We start from the raw sequence: 15,508 nt of genomic DNA, 5'->3' as shown, positions 1-15,508 counted from the left end.
ATGTTCTATAAACTATTTAATAAAATATAATTGGCCATAAATTACAACTTATTAAAAGATGACTTTTACAACAATATCTTTAAAAAAAAAAAAAAAAAAAGCTAAATGAATGAATTTAAACGTGTGATATTTGATATTTACCTTCTGTGAGACGTGCTATCTGTATTCAAGTCAATGTATCTGTATTCAATAAATCTACATTTATTATATTTGTGTGTAAAATTGTAGTGTTTGTGTGAAATACTGTTACCGTTCCCCTGACAACCCTTTTGATCGTCATACTGAATCAAATGAAGTGCTTTAGAGTGAACCCCCATGAAGCAGTGTCACCATTCTCACAGCTGAGCGCGTTCCGGCCAGCGTGATGTCATAATGGTTCTGATTCTGGTCGTCATGGTGATGTGAATAAAAAGCCTGCGTCAAGGCTGGAAGACCACAGACAGGGAGACGTCGAGATGGAGGACAGAGGGGAACTGACCTCCAGCTCCAGAATGTAAAACTTGTACATTTTCTTGATGGATATTCTTTTCTATTTCTGCATCTTGTGCATTCTGCTTGAACAACACCAACTCTGCTGCTCTGTTGCGTCTTTGTTTGTGTGCAGGAGTAGACTTGGGTGTTATTTTAGGGCCTTCATGGTTCTAGTGGTCGCGCTGGACGCCGCGTTCATGGGTCTGGAAACCGACCGTGAACTTAAAGCTGCGTATTCAGCGTTGTTCGAGGTGAGTGAACTGAAGAAATTCCACGTAACCTAATTTTACGACATTTTATATAGGAGAGAGGGAAGGAGGGCAGAGAGCATGTATGTATGTGTGTGTGTGTGAGAGACTGGATCACAGTGCGTTTATTGTGCTTAATCTGTTCCTCAGGGGGCTGATGTGTTTTACCTGGTGGTCTTCATCTTGGAGTTCATGGTGAAGGTGTACACGGAGCCGTGCGGTTTCTGGGGAAGTGGAGCCAACATCCGCAACACCGGGTTCCTGCTGCTGTCGCTGATCTCCAGGGCAGACGGGTCATACTGGGTCTTCCGGATCCTCAGGGCTTTCCGGATCCTGAGAATCATCTTTATCATCCCCAGTATCCAGGTAAAGTGCATGATGGGAATGAGGGGTAGACAGTAGAAAGTTACTCAAACAAAAGCAGAATAGAAAGTCCACAAACATTTGGCCATAAAGTGTATAATAGCACTCGTTTTCCACAATTCTAGGTTATTGATTGTTATCACGTGCCATTAAGAAAACAGAAGACACATTTCCGATACTCTAATGTTATGATGTGCTGTTTTCCAGGACCTGGTCTTGATTCTGTTCCAAGGCCTGAAGACGGCCGCGTACGTGACGGCCATGATTTTCTTCATCTTGCTCGTCTTTGCCGTCGCCGGAGTGCAGCATTTCGGGACCGCGGACCCCGAGAACTGGGGGGATATGGGTGTTGCGTTGCTCTCCACCTTGAGCGTGGTCACAGTGAGTCAAACACAATCAGCTGCATTCACAGATACTGAACATCCAGAAAATACATACGTCTACATACGCTCACGGAGCACTTTATTAGGAGCCAACTTGGACACAGTTCAATTAGGGGATGAACTTTATTTCCACCATTATTACCATTAACGTTATTGCTCTGTTGTAGATTTCAGGCTGGCTGGAACACCAGGACAGACTTCATAGTCTAGGGATTGCCTACAGCGAGCTGTTTTTCATCATCCTGATCCTGATAGGCAACTTCATGTTTCTTAACATGTTCACGGGATTGGTCATGGTAAGTCTCTCTTTTGTGGAGTTCTTTGACTTGTCTTTTACAGTCATTTGTTGTCTAGAACGTCCAAGGTCCAGATACCCAGATTAAGCCAAAGCATAGACAGAAGAGCCTTTTTAACAGTGAAGCATCAGTGATGATGCAGTTTAGTTCAAGACGATTCACTGTCATCTTAGAATATTCTGAGTGAAAATATGCTCTTTAATGCTTGAGGCTTCGAACACATCGTTGGAGAAGAAGAGTCTTTCAAAGTTTTTATTTGTTCCGAAACGAATCGTATGTTCTGAGAAAAGTAGCTTTAGTCTTTATCAACATTCATGAACTGTTTATTCTCTCTAATTTCAAACAGCAAACATCTAAGCAAATAAAGATGCAGAAGATGGAAGAGGAAGATCTGCAGAAAAAGAGGATGCAGAGAAAGCGAAAGGAGCAGCTGCTTCAGAGTCCGGTAAGTCATTCAGCATTGAGCTGAATGTTTTTTTTAAATCCTTTCCACAAGTGTTTCTTTTCTACAATGATGTGTCTAAACTGTAGCGCTGTTTCCATCTCCTACAGGCAGAGTATTTTCACCAGCTCAGACTGAAATATCAACAGTCTGACAGCGCTGACTTCCTCGAACCGAAAGAGGTCTGCACAAGCTTGACGTGGATCAACCTGTATCTGACCACGTTAGAGAAGCAGGAGGAAGACATGAGAAAGTAGGCAACAAACACACACACTCATTCAGGTTTAATAGATGTTTTGTTTTTTTAAAGTGAGGATTTGTTTGGATCTTTGATATTTTAGGTAAAACTGTCTCTATTCTATTATAGTGATCTGATAAAACAGTGGAAATGAACTCTGAACAATACAACACCAGATAAACTGCACTAGATGTGTAAATTACCCCACAACCCTGCACCCACTCTGCTCCACATCCATGTTTATACACTCCACCCCCTCACTCTGATAGGTTGTAGGCATGTGTATAACCCTGCCCACCTCAATGCATCCATTTATTAATCATCTTTACAGTGTGATAAAAAAAAAAAAACTACATCACCTCCAGCCCGTGTAGATGTGTGACTTTATGGTGCTAACATTATCATAATAACGTGTGTGTGTAGGCTGAAGCAGATCTCTGACGATGCTCTTCGTATCCAGCGTGAACTCCTGGAGCTGGACTTGGAAGAGCAGCGAGGAAGAGCAGCGAGGAATGTCCCTGCTGGAGTCCAGAAAGGCAAAGCTAAAAGCGCTTGGCGTTTGGTAATGGCTGCAAAAAAGTTTGCTAAACAACACCGTAGCAAACGCCACTGAAGCAGCAGCAGCATCTTCTTAACAAATCCCGTAGAACAGCATAGAACCATGTGACACAGCTCAAGTTCCACCAACATTGTCACCAAGCAGCTTTAAAGAGCATAGCAACCACGTACAACTGCATAGCAATGATGCGGAACAGCAGAGCAATACCCTAGCGAGCGCATTCCATCCACTTCTGAGACCAAAGCAACTGCTTGGCAACAGCATTGCAACTGCCTCTTGGTGAGTGTAATGTGACCTCACTAGCGGGTAAGGAGCTATGAGCTGGTGCGGAAGGTTGAGAGATAGCAGCTATATATAGTATATAGTTCTGTTCGCCTTCGCTCGCAGTTTAGGCTGAAGGCTCTGGACATTGAGGGTCTGTCTTGGCTGACACGCCTCTTCAATGTAGCATGAATCCTGGGAGCAGTGTCTCTGGATTGTCGAACCGAAGCATCTAGGGGTCCTGTAGAGGAGCTGGTAAAAGTGCCTGGGGACAGGGATGCCTGGGTGGCTTTGCTTGCCCTATTGCCTCTGCGGTCCTAAATTGGACTAAGCGTGTCAGAAGATGAGAATAAGGAATCACAGATCTAATTCATGTGATTCATTCAATACTTCTGGGCAGTATTAGGCTCTCGTCTATGTGTCCCTTAGTTATTTCTTTCATTGCATGCTTTTGTTGCGTGGTTTTGCTCTCCCGTGTCAACCAAAGGAGGATGGTTCCCCCTGTGAGTCTTGGTTCCTCTCAAGGTTTCTTCCTCTCCATCTGAGGGAGTTTTTCCTTGCCACTGTCGCCGTTGGCTTGCTCGCTTGGGGCTTGGACCCGGATGTCTGCTGATTTGTGACAATGCTTGTGCAGCTCTTAATGGCCTAACGACCGCATGGCAACCACCAAGAAACACCCTCGCAACCACATAGAAACACCAAAGCAGTTACAGAACCACCACCTAGGAATTGTTTCAGGAATTCCAGGAATTCTTTAGGAATCACTCAGTCACTATATTTATTAAAATTCAGTTATTGGACCATGAGGAACTGAAGGAAAATCGAGTGCCTTTTAGTCTTATTAATAGAACTCATAATAATTATTAAAGACATTCTTACCATGTCAGTACCATGCTTACGGATTATAGGGAGTAAAGGGTCAATCCCGGGTCTGTTATTATTGAATCTTCTTATGCTGCCGCTGGGTTAAAATAGTCCGGAAGCATGGTATCGACTTTAATCGCTATGCTAACGACACCTGTATCTCCAACAAGACCATTTGTCTCCAGAACAGAACAGACTGTCTTAAAGACATAAAGAACTGGATGCCCCACAACTTACGGTTTGCTTAATCCAGGTAAAACCGAGGTATTACTTATCGATTCAAAGATGGGTAAATCTAGTTATATTGCTCTAAATTTAGATGGATTCTCAGTCATAGCCAGCACTACTGTAAGACACTTTAAATTCTGTCTATCTAATCTACTTCTTTTACAGGAGGTACATCAGTCTATTCAAACTCCAAAACACTTCTTCATTTTCTCCTTTCTTTTCTCTCCCCATGTGCCGAGCTGCTCCCTGCTAGCCGCTGACGCCAGACCATTTGTGGTTGGATGCTCCTGCCTACCCATGGGATCCTGTCCTGCTGTATAACCCCACAAATCGTGTTGCCGCTCTCCTCCTGACCCCTTGTGTTTTTCCCTCCTTTCTGTTTTCTCTCTCTCTCTTTTCCATGTAACGAGATGCTCAGTTCCAACTGTTCCATCCCGGTACCGCCAGACCTGGCTCTCCACCACCCTGCTGCCTGATGTGCTGCTCTGGGGCCCAGCATTGATCCCTCCTCACCTCACTGCATGACGATGCAGTGACTATGAAATAAATTTGAATTGAACTGAAAGGAGAATTGAGTTGTGTAAGGTCTTGGCTTTGGGTTTGTTCTTCAGCTGGGTTCATGTACACTGATCTCAGTAAACACCGATTGTGGTGTTAGCTCAATAATGCTGGGAGAGTCTGCAATAGGCAGACACATGTTTGTGGTAAATATGGACACATTTCATCAATGCTCAAGCTATTACTTTACTGTAAATCTGTAGTGATGAAGTAGATCTAATATGGTTATCCTGCGAGTCTCGAAAAAGTTCAAATAATGAAAGTAAAAATGTAAATACTTGGGTTCTTTGACTCACAAACTGAAAACAGGCCGATATTAAATAGTCATTTTATTCTTTAAACATCTGATTTATGATCTCGCCAAACAGTTTATTAGGAACACCTCATGCAGTTCTCTTTATCAGCAGTGCAGGGTATAAAATCATGTAAAGACAGGCCAGCAGCTTCAGGTAATGTTCGTATCAACCTTCCCAATGAGGAGGAGTGATAAAAGTAATCTTTGTGATTTTCAGCATAGTGTGGTTGTGTTGGGGCTAAATGGGCTGGTTTTTGAGTTATTCTAGAACTGAGGAGATTTTCATGTGCAACAGTCTCTAGAGCTCACTCAGATTGGTGCGATAAAGGAAACCCATCCAGTGAGTCGCAGTTCTACAGATGGAAACACACCTTGTTGAGGAGCTGAAGACTACAGTACAACTTTGTACAAGTGTGTTGAGCAGAAAAGCCTCTGAAACCGCACAACACGCTGAACTGTGAGGCAGATGCACTACAACAGCAGACGAGCGTGTCGGCTTCCACTTCTGACGGACACAAAAAGCAGGCTTAGACCAGACTATCTACCAGACTATGGAGTTTGACATGTTTCAAATGTGGACGATTAAAAAACAAGTGAAGTACATCATCCTGAAGGACACACACCAAACATCCCTGCAATGTGCTGCATCATCATGCTTGTGTATTGATTTAGCTGTTTGTGCTCGGTCAGTCCGTTAAAATAATAATAATAAATAAATAAATAGACATAGATGACTCGATGCAAGAACGTTTATTCAAACAAGGCTACACTCAGGAAGAGGCAGCAAAGGTACAGGGCCAAAGGATAAACCCAACAACAGGGACAAAGTAACGTGGGCAAAGCAAAGACACACACCTGAGGCCGGAGGGAATCCTGGAGCTAGGCTAGCGTACCGGGACTGAGAGGGAGGCGCAACGATAACCAAGACCTACAGGCAGCGCCTGGGGAAACTGGGGGAGAGCAAAGCTGCGCTCGTCAGGCGCTAGGGAACTTACGTGACGCGAGACCGAGAGCTGAGAGATCAGCTGCAGAACCCAAAAGGCAAAGGCAAGACAGAGCTGGTAACGAGGCTCGCCCACGAACGGTACTACTGACGTGAACCTGCATAGAGAGGAAGCCTCTCTGAAGACCTCGTGGACTCTTGAACTCTGCCGCACTCGGTTAGCTCGGTTTAGTTTCTGCAACCAGCACCACGAATACATCCACCTCTCGCCAAAGAGCGCCTAGCGCTCGCCCCTTATATACACCTCAGCCTCAGGTGAACCGTGTTACCAGAACAATGAGCATCAATCAAGCGCACCTGACATTAGCCAAAGTACGCGGAGTTAGACACGAACGTAAATACCAGAATAAGAGTCCTCATGAGAGTCTGCGGGCGCGGCGACGCGGACATGACAGCTGGGCGTTCAGGAACAGTATGTTGGCCTCAATTTCATCTGAGTGACAAACAAGACAAACAATTCGGCTCAAACAGAATCAAATTTATTCATCCACTATAGTAAAGACAGTCAGCAGGAAAATAGATCTAAATAAAGCTACATCTTTGCTCAAACTTCGCTAGGGAGTATAGGTATGCGTCTGCAACTGGGGGGTGGGGGTCCGTACATGTGGGTGTAGGAGTGTGTACGTGTATGCGTGTGTGTGTGTGTGTGTATTCGCGTGTGTGTGTGTTTACGTCTGGCGCGCCGAGAACAAAGGAGAGGTGTGAGGAGCGGCGGAGCTTTAGCGACTCTCTTTTGTAACCCGATCATGTGCGCATGATCTCAAAAGGTGCGAGGCTTCATCCAACTCACGTGGCAGAGTGGAACAAAAGCCAAGCCCTCGGAGGGAGATTTAAACACACGGGATGGCGAGAAGAATCCACGAGCAATAGTAACCACGCAGCTCAGGCTAGAGAAGCGCGTCCACAGCTCCGCGAGGGGATCTAGCAGTGAGTTGGTCTAAAATAAGGCTTCTTAAGGGTCAGAGTCCCTTTAGATCAAAGCTCACCAAAGTCATTTCAAATCAAATGCTACAACCAAGTCAGTCGCGTGAGATAGGAGGACAAGAAAAGGAGAAGATCGCAAAAGTAACTCGTGTGCCCGCGAGGAGAGCGCGAGACAACAGGGCTGATCAAACGCTGTACTTCCTTTAGTCTAATCAGCGTAAACAACAACAACAACAATCCTACAATCTAGTGGATCACTGTTTCCAAGAGCACCAACATCCAATAATCTACTGAGTTCCTCCAACACCGCCCCGATTCACAGTCTTACTTTTAGAGGAGAGTCCGGCTCGCAGCTCGAGGAATTTCTCGTCTCCTGAAGGTCTCGGGCGTGCGGTCCGTAGTCGGAGGTTAAATCCCGGATCCCTCGTAGTTTGTCCCGGGGATGATTCTGGAGCTCCGGCCGTCAGCGATGTTCCGAGGTCAACTGTTTTGGTGACAGATGAGGAAACTTGGCTAGCATCCAACACAATAACGCGTTGAAATGAGTGGCCCCCTTCTCTTGCGGCTACCACCAAGTGGGCGACGTGCCAGAAAAAGGGAACAATGGGTGGTCGAGGGATTTAAAGGTTTCACCTGGGTGACGTAGTACTGTAGGTACGCCCGGTTCTGTACAGTATCGGAAGGGAGCCCCCTATCTGTGGAGGCAGAGCACTGACACGTTTCAAATGTCTGGATTATTTGCACGTTATGATCCAGCTCGTCAGGAGCCGGTCCACGGTCTACGAGCTACATGCACAGCTGCCTGCGTTTGCTAGAGACAGGCCCATTTTCCTAAAAAACCAAAAGCCCATTGCTCCTAAATTCCACGCCGGAGTTGGAACAACTGCTCTACAGACGCTGGTAACACACTGCTCAGAGAACACTGCACGCTTTAGAGGAGAAGCCTGCGTGTTTTCCCTGCTGCAGCCTGGTGTAGAGCTCCGTACATCAACATGGACCTCAGGGTTTACAGTAGTTGTATGTAAAAATGCAATAGATCTAATTGCTGTTCGTTGTCCATAGCAACACAAAGTACAGCAACATAACTATTATACAGGAGATGTAGAACATGGACTTTAAAGGGACTTGAAAGATGTGCAGCTCTTCCTCCAGGGGGAATTGTTGCTCATCTGTCTGGGACGCCGGGACTGGGGAGAAGAATTCGAGTGATTGCACAAAGCAATGGAGTTGTTGTTTTGTGGGCCGGTTCTTCAGCAGAGTGTGATGTAGAAATGAAAGGGTGGTTTATAGCTGTGCAGCACACAGTTCAGCCTCGGGCGATTCCGAGCCGCCGCCCACATACGGCTCAAATAACGACTTCCGCCTCGTTTGGTTCACGTGTTTGGTTCTTTTCATGTGTATCGGTTCGTGATTCATGTTTGGTTCATTGTGTCGATTCAGTGTCTCGTTTCATGTTCACGTGTGTCGCCTGAGGCTGGGGGTACTTCAGGAGCCTCGACGCTTCGTTCGAGGTCGAGAATTGCGTGTTTGGAAGCTTGGGTAGCCCGAGAGGTTCCCGTTACTGCTCACGGTGTGTGTTTAGGCCAGCTTCGGCTCGACTCCCTCGTTCGCGAGCTGGCCACCCGGCCGTTCAAGGATTCATCAAGGCTCGCTCGCCGAGATAGACCCGCGCTCACGCAGCAGTGCCAGGTTTGGTCGGACTAGCCGTTTTTTTGATTCTGCAGCTGGTCCCTCAGCTCTCTTCCCCCCCCCTTATTAGTAGCCTCAGCGCCGGTCCAGCGCGTCGCTAGTTCTCCCCTGGTTAGCCCAGGCTCTGCCTGCAGGTTCTCGTTAGTTCGCCCGCCCCTCTCACAAGCTCAGCTCCCAGAGTCCCCCAGTCTCAGGGGTGTTTTGTTGTCGCCCTCTGGTTTGTCAGGTTTGTGTTGTGTCCACATGTGTTGCCCTGTAGCTGCTGCTGCTGCTGCTGCTTTTGCCTTATTTTGCCCCCTTGTATTATCTTGGGTTGTGTTAATAAACTACGTGCATTGGACCCATTTCTGCGAGTGTTCTTTGTGTCCGGCCTAACCTGCCATGACAGACCCCCAGTACTGAACAGGGGCAATCAAATGATGCTTCTTCCACTGCCTCTTACTAGGAGTGGAGTTGCTTGGACATTCAAAGCTAAAAAGAATGTACCATAGTCAACTTATTTACACAGAAAAGTGCACATAACGGCCGTAAAATGGCACCGAATGTAAAAAAGGGCAAAAAAGATGGAGAAACCACCAAATGTGTAAAAACGCACAAACCACGCTGCCAGAAAGTTACAAAAACGCACAGAATGCATTAAAACACATGTAGGGAAGTCCCTGGTAGTTGACTCCTCAGCAGCCCACACACAATGGAGATGGTCACTGAGCATGTTACTTACCTGGTGATCCTGGGAGAACGAGAGCGCTGGTGAATGGGTCTTCTTCTAGGAGCCGACAAGATCCGTGGTTAACCTAGAGTGGGGAAGAGACACAAGCAATAACCCCAGGATAGTGCAAATAGTTATCGTTGCTTATCTTACCGGTATACGTCAACATAGCCATAAACAAGACGTGTAAATAATACTGGTATAGAAGAGTGTAAATACTGTCTGTATGTTATCGCTCGTATCGTCATTGTTTATGTGATGACCCCCCTGTAGTAGACACAGCTAACATGCTTCAAGCGTACCCGTTGTAAATGATTGATCATGTAAGCTTATGTCCTTGTGTCGTTTAGGATCTGCTGAATCCTTGCCAGATCTAACCCTCTCTTGATTCCTGATGTGAAGACCCGCAGGGAGAGCTTTTATGGCAAAGCTCAGTTCTGTGGGGTGTTCAGAAAGGTTCTGAGACTATACGATAGGTCTCTAATCATTAAATGAATGGATGAGAGTAAGTGTAAAGATCACCACTCTTTATGTTTATTAAACACAACAAAGACAGGCTTCCAACTCCAGTAACACTACATAGGTGATTTAGGTGAAAATGTTCTATAAACTATTTAATAAAATATAATTGGCCATAAATTACAACTTATTAAAAGATGACTTTTACAACAATATCTTTAAAAAAAAAAAAAAAAAAGCTAAATGAATGAATTTAAACGTGTGATATTTGATATTTACCTTCTGTGAGACGTGCTATCTGTATTCAAGTCAATGTATCTGTATTCAATAAATCTACATTTATTATATTTGTGTGTAAAATTGTAGTGTTTGTGTGAAATACTGTTACCGTTCCCCTGACAACCCTTTTGATCGTCATACTGAATCAAATGAAGTGCTTTAGAGTGAACCCCCATGAAGCAGTGTCACCATTCTCACAGCTGAGCGCGTTCCGGCCAGCGTGATGTCATAATGGTTCTGATTCTGGTCGTCATGGTGATGTGAATAAAAAGCCTGCGTCAAGGCTGGAAGACCACAGACAGGGAGACGTCGAGATGGAGGACAGAGGGGAACTGACCTCCAGCTCCAGAATGTAAAACTTGTACATTTTCTTGATGGATATTCTTTTCTATTTCTGCATCTTGTGCATTCTGCTTGAACAACACCAACTCTGCTGCTCTGTTGCGTCTTTGTTTGTGTGCAGGAGTAGACTTGGGTGTTATTTTAGGGCCTTCATGGTTCTAGTGGTCGCGCTGGACGCCGCGTTCATGGGTCTGGAAACCGACCGTGAACTTAAAGCTGCGTATTCAGCGTTGTTCGAGGTGAGTGAACTGAAGAAATTCCACGTAACCTAATTTTACGACATTTTATATAGGAGAGAGGGAAGGAGGGCAGAGAGCATGTATGTATGTGTGTGTGTGTGAGAGACTGGATCACAGTGCGTTTATTGTGCTTAATCTGTTCCTCAGGGGGCTGATGTGTTTTACCTGGTGGTCTTCATCTTGGAGTTCATGGTGAAGGTGTACACGGAGCCGTGCGGTTTCTGGGGAAGTGGAGCCAACATCCGCAACACCGGGTTCCTGCTGCTGTCGCTGATCTCCAGGGCAGACGGGTCATACTGGGTCTTCCGGATCCTCAGGGCTTTCCGGATCCTGAGAATCATCTTTATCATCCCCAGTATCCAGGTAAAGTGCATGATGGGAATGAGGGGTAGACAGTAGAAAGTTACTCAAACAAAAGCAGAATAGAAAGTCCACAAACATTTGGACATAAAGTGTATAATAGCACTCGTTTTCCACAATTCTAGGTTATTGATTGTTATCACGTGCCATTAAGAAAACAGAAGACACATTTCCGATACTCTAATGTTATGATGTGCTGTTTTCCAGGACCTGGTCTTGATTCTGTTCCAAGGCCTGAAGACGGCCGCGTACGTGACGGCCATGATTTTCTTCATCTTGCTCGTCTTTGCCGTCGCCGGAGTGCAGCATTTCGGGACCGCGGACCCCGAGAACTGGGGGGATATGGGTGTTGCGTTGCTCTCCACCTTGAGCGTGGTCACAGTGAGTCAAACACAATCAGCTGCATTCACAGATACTGAACATCCAGAAAATACATACGTCTACATACGCTCACGGAGCACTTTATTAGGAGCCAACTTGGACACAGTTCAATTAGGGGATGAACTTTATTTCCACCATTATTACCATTAACGTTATTGCTCTGTTGTAGATTTCAGGCTGGCTGGAACACCAGGACAGACTTCATAGTCTAGGGATTGCCTACAGCGAGCTGTTTTTCATCATCCTGATCCTGATAGGCAACTTCATGTTTCTTAACATGTTCACGGGATTGGTCATGGTAAGTCTCTCTTTTGTGGAGTTCTTTGACTTGTCTTTTACAGTCATTTGTTGTCTAGAACGTCCAAGGTCCAGATACCCAGATTAAGCCAAAGCATAGACAGAAGAGCCTTTTTAACAGTGAAGCATCAGTGATGATGCAGTTTAGTTCAAGACGATTCACTGTCATCTTAGAATATTCTGAGTGAAAATATGCTCTTTAATGCTTGAGGCTTCGAACACATCGTTGGAGAAGAAGAGTCTTTCAAAGTTTTTATTTGTTCCGAAACGAATCGTATGTTCTGAGAAAAGTAGCTTTAGTCTTTATCAACATTCATGAACTGTTTATTCTCTCTAATTTCAAACAGCAAACATCTAAGCAAATAAAGATGCAGAAGATGGAAGAGGAAGATCTGCAGAAAAAGAGGATGCAGAGAAAGCGAAAGGAGCAGCTGCTTCAGAGTCCGGTAAGTCATTCAGCATTGAGCTGAATGTTTTTTTTAAATCCTTTCCACAAGTGTTTCTTTTCTACAATGATGTGTCTAAACTGTAGCGCTGTTTCCATCTCCTACAGGCAGAGTATTTTCACCAGCTCAGACTGAAATATCAACAGTCTGACAGCGCTGACTTCCTCGAACCGAAAGAGGTCTGCACAAGCTTGACGTGGATCAACCTGTATCTGACCACGTTAGAGAAGCAGGAGGAAGACATGAGAAAGTAGGCAACAAACACACACACTCATTCAGGTTTAATAGATGTTTTGTTTTTTTAAAGTGAGGATTTGTTTGGATCTTTGATATTTTAGGTAAAACTGTCTCTATTCTATTATAGTGATCTGATAAAACAGTGGAAATGAACTCTGAACAATACAACACCAGATAAACTGCACTAGATGTGTAAATTACCCCACAACCCTGCACCCACTCTGCTCCACATCCATGTTTATACACTCCACCCCCTCACTCTGATAGGTTGTAGGCATGTGTATAACCCTGCCCACCTCAATGCATCCATTTATTAATCATCTTTACAGTGTGATAAAAAAAAAAAAACTACATCACCTCCAGCCCGTGTAGATGTGTGACTTTATGGTGCTAACATTATCATAATAACGTGTGTGTGTAGGCTGAAGCAGATCTCTGACGATGCTCTTCGTATCCAGCGTGAACTCCTGGAGCTGGACTTGGAAGAGCAGCGAGGAAGAGCAGCGAGGAATGTCCCTGCTGGAGTCCAGAAAGGCAAAGCTAAAAGCGCTTGGCGTTTGGTAATGGCTGCAAAAAAGTTTGCTAAACAACACCGTAGCAAACGCCACTGAAGCAGCAGCAGCATCTTCTTAACAAATCCCGTAGAACAGCATAGAACCATGTGACACAGCTCAAGTTCCACCAACATTGTCACCAAGCAGCTTTAAAGAGCATAGCAACCACGTACAACTGCATAGCAATGATGCGGAACAGCAGAGCAATACCCTAGCGAGCGCATTCCATCCACTTCTGAGACCAAAGCAACTGCTTGGCAACAGCATTGCAACTGCCTCTTGGTGAGTGTAATGTGACCTCACTAGCGGGTAAGGAGCTATGAGCTGGTGCGGAAGGTTGAGAGATAGCAGCTATATATAGTATATAGTTCTGTTCGCCTTCGCTCGCAGTTTAGGCTGAAGGCTCTGGACATTGAGGGTCTGTCTTGGCTGACACGCCTCTTCAATGTAGCATGAATCCTGGGAGCAGTGTCTCTGGATTGTCGAACCGAAGCATCTAGGGGTCCTGTAGAGGAGCTGGTAAAAGTGCCTGGGGACAGGGATGCCTGGGTGGCTTTGCTTGCCCTATTGCCTCTGCGGTCCTAAATTGGACTAAGCGTGTCAGAAGATGAGAATAAGGAATCACAGATCTAATTCATGTGATTCATTCAATACTTCTGGGCAGTATTAGGCTCTCGTCTATGTGTCCCTTAGTTATTTCTTTCATTGCATGCTTTTGTTGCGTGGTTTTGCTCTCCCGTGTCAACCAAAGGAGGATGGTTCCCCCTGTGAGTCTTGGTTCCTCTCAAGGTTTCTTCCTCTCCATCTGAGGGAGTTTTTCCTTGCCACTGTCGCCGTTGGCTTGCTCGCTTGGGGCTTGGACCCGGATGTCTGCTGATTTGTGACAATGCTTGTGCAGCTCTTAATGGCCTAACGACCGCATGGCAACCACCAAGAAACACCCTCGCAACCACATAGAAACACCAAAGCAGTTACAGAACCACCACCTAGGAATTGTTTCAGGAATTCCAGGAATTCTTTAGGAATCACTCAGTCACTATATTTATTAAAATTCAGTTATTGGACCATGAGGAACTGAAGGAAAATCGAGTGCCTTTTAGTCTTATTAATAGAACTCATAATAATTATTAAAGACATTCTTACCATGTCAGTACCATGCTTACGGATTATAGGGAGTAAAGGGTCAATCCCGGGTCTGTTATTATTGAATCTTCTTATGCTGCCGCTGGGTTAAAATAGTCCGGAAGCATGGTATCGACTTTAATCGCTATGCTAACGACACCTGTATCTCCAACAAGACCATTTGTCTCCAGAACAGAACAGACTGTCTTAAAGACATAAAGAACTGGATGCCCCACAACTTACGGTTTGCTTAATCCAGGTAAAACCGAGGTATTACTTATCGATTCAAAGATGGGTAAATCTAGTTATATTGCTCTAAATTTAGATGGATTCTCAGTCATAGCCAGCACTACTGTAAGACACTTTAAATTCTGTCTATCTAATCTACTTCTTTTACAGGAGGTACATCAGTCTATTCAAACTCCAAAACACTTCTTCATTTTCTCCTTTCTTTTCTCTCCCCATGTGCCGAGCTGCTCCCTGCTAGCCGCTGACGCCAGACCATTTGTGGTTGGATGCTCCTGCCTACCCATGGGATCCTGTCCTGCTGTATAACCCCACAAATCGTGTTGCCGCTCTCCTCCTGACCCCTTGTGTTTTTCCCTCCTTTCTGTTTTCTCTCTCTCTCTTTTCCATGTAACGAGATGCTCAGTTCCAACTGTTCCATCCCGGTACCGCCAGACCTGGCTCTCCACCACCCTGCTGCCTGATGTGCTGCTCTGGGGCCCAGCATTGATCCCTCCTCACCTCACTGCATGACGATGCAGTGACTATGAAATAAATTTGAATTGAACTGAAAGGAGAATTGAGTTGTGTAAGGTCTTGGCTTTGGGTTTGTTCTTCAGCTGGGTTCATGTACACTGATCTCAGTAAACACCGATTGTGGTGTTAGCTCAATAATGCTGGGAGAGTCTGCAATAGGCAGACACATGTTTGTGGTAAATATGGACACATTTCATCAATGCTCAAGCTATTACTTTACTGTAAATCTGTAGTGATGAAGTAGATCTAATATGGTTATCCTGCGAGTCTCGAAAAAGTTCAAATAATGAAAGTAAAAATGTAAATACTTGGGTTCTTTGACTCACAAACTGAAAACAGGCCGATATTAAATAGTCATTTTATTCTTTAAACATCTGATTTATGATCTCGCCAAACAGTTTATTAGGAACACCTCATGCAGTTCTCTTTATCAGCAGTGCAGGGTATAAAATCATGTAAAGACAGGCCAGCAGCTTCAGGTAATGTTCGTATCAACCTT

The 15,508-nt window shown here is 45.0% G+C and overlaps 1 protein-coding gene across 1 annotated transcript; it reads left to right on the top strand.

Moving 5' to 3' along the window:
• The first annotated feature begins 873 nt into the window (after positions 1-873).
• Positions 874-9,908, top strand: LOC140551070 (cation channel sperm-associated protein 3-like). The gene is made up of 4 exons (XM_072674439.1): positions 874-1,085; positions 1,290-1,463; positions 1,633-1,761; positions 9,882-9,908. Exons 1-4 carry the CDS (start codon positions 912-914, stop codon positions 9,906-9,908), a joined length of 504 nt encoding a protein of 167 aa, XP_072530540.1. The 5' UTR covers positions 874-911.
• The last annotated feature ends 5,600 nt before the right edge of the window (positions 9,909-15,508 follow it).

The sequence above is a fragment of the Salminus brasiliensis genome, chromosome 3, assembly GCF_030463535.1.
Source record: "Salminus brasiliensis chromosome 3, fSalBra1.hap2, whole genome shotgun sequence".
Taxonomy (NCBI): Eukaryota; Metazoa; Chordata; class Actinopteri; order Characiformes; family Bryconidae; genus Salminus; species Salminus brasiliensis.
The sequence above is the reverse complement of the archived record's forward strand: the minus strand, read 5'-3'. Positions and strand labels throughout refer to the sequence as shown.

Bases quoted from the DNA above. Each gene is read 5' to 3' on its own strand.
- LOC140551070 (XM_072674439.1), top strand. From the start codon at position 912: ATGGTGAAGGTGTACACGGAGCCGTGCGGTTTCTGGGGAAGTGGAGCC. The intron at 1,464-1,632 runs GTGAGTCAAACA...GCTCTGTTGTAG, and splicing joins CCACCTTGAGCGTGGTCACA to ATTTCAGGCTGGCTGGAACA. The intron at 1,762-9,881 runs GTAAGTCTCTCT...TGTGTCGTTTAG, and splicing joins TGTTCACGGGATTGGTCATG to GATCTGCTGAATCCTTGCCA.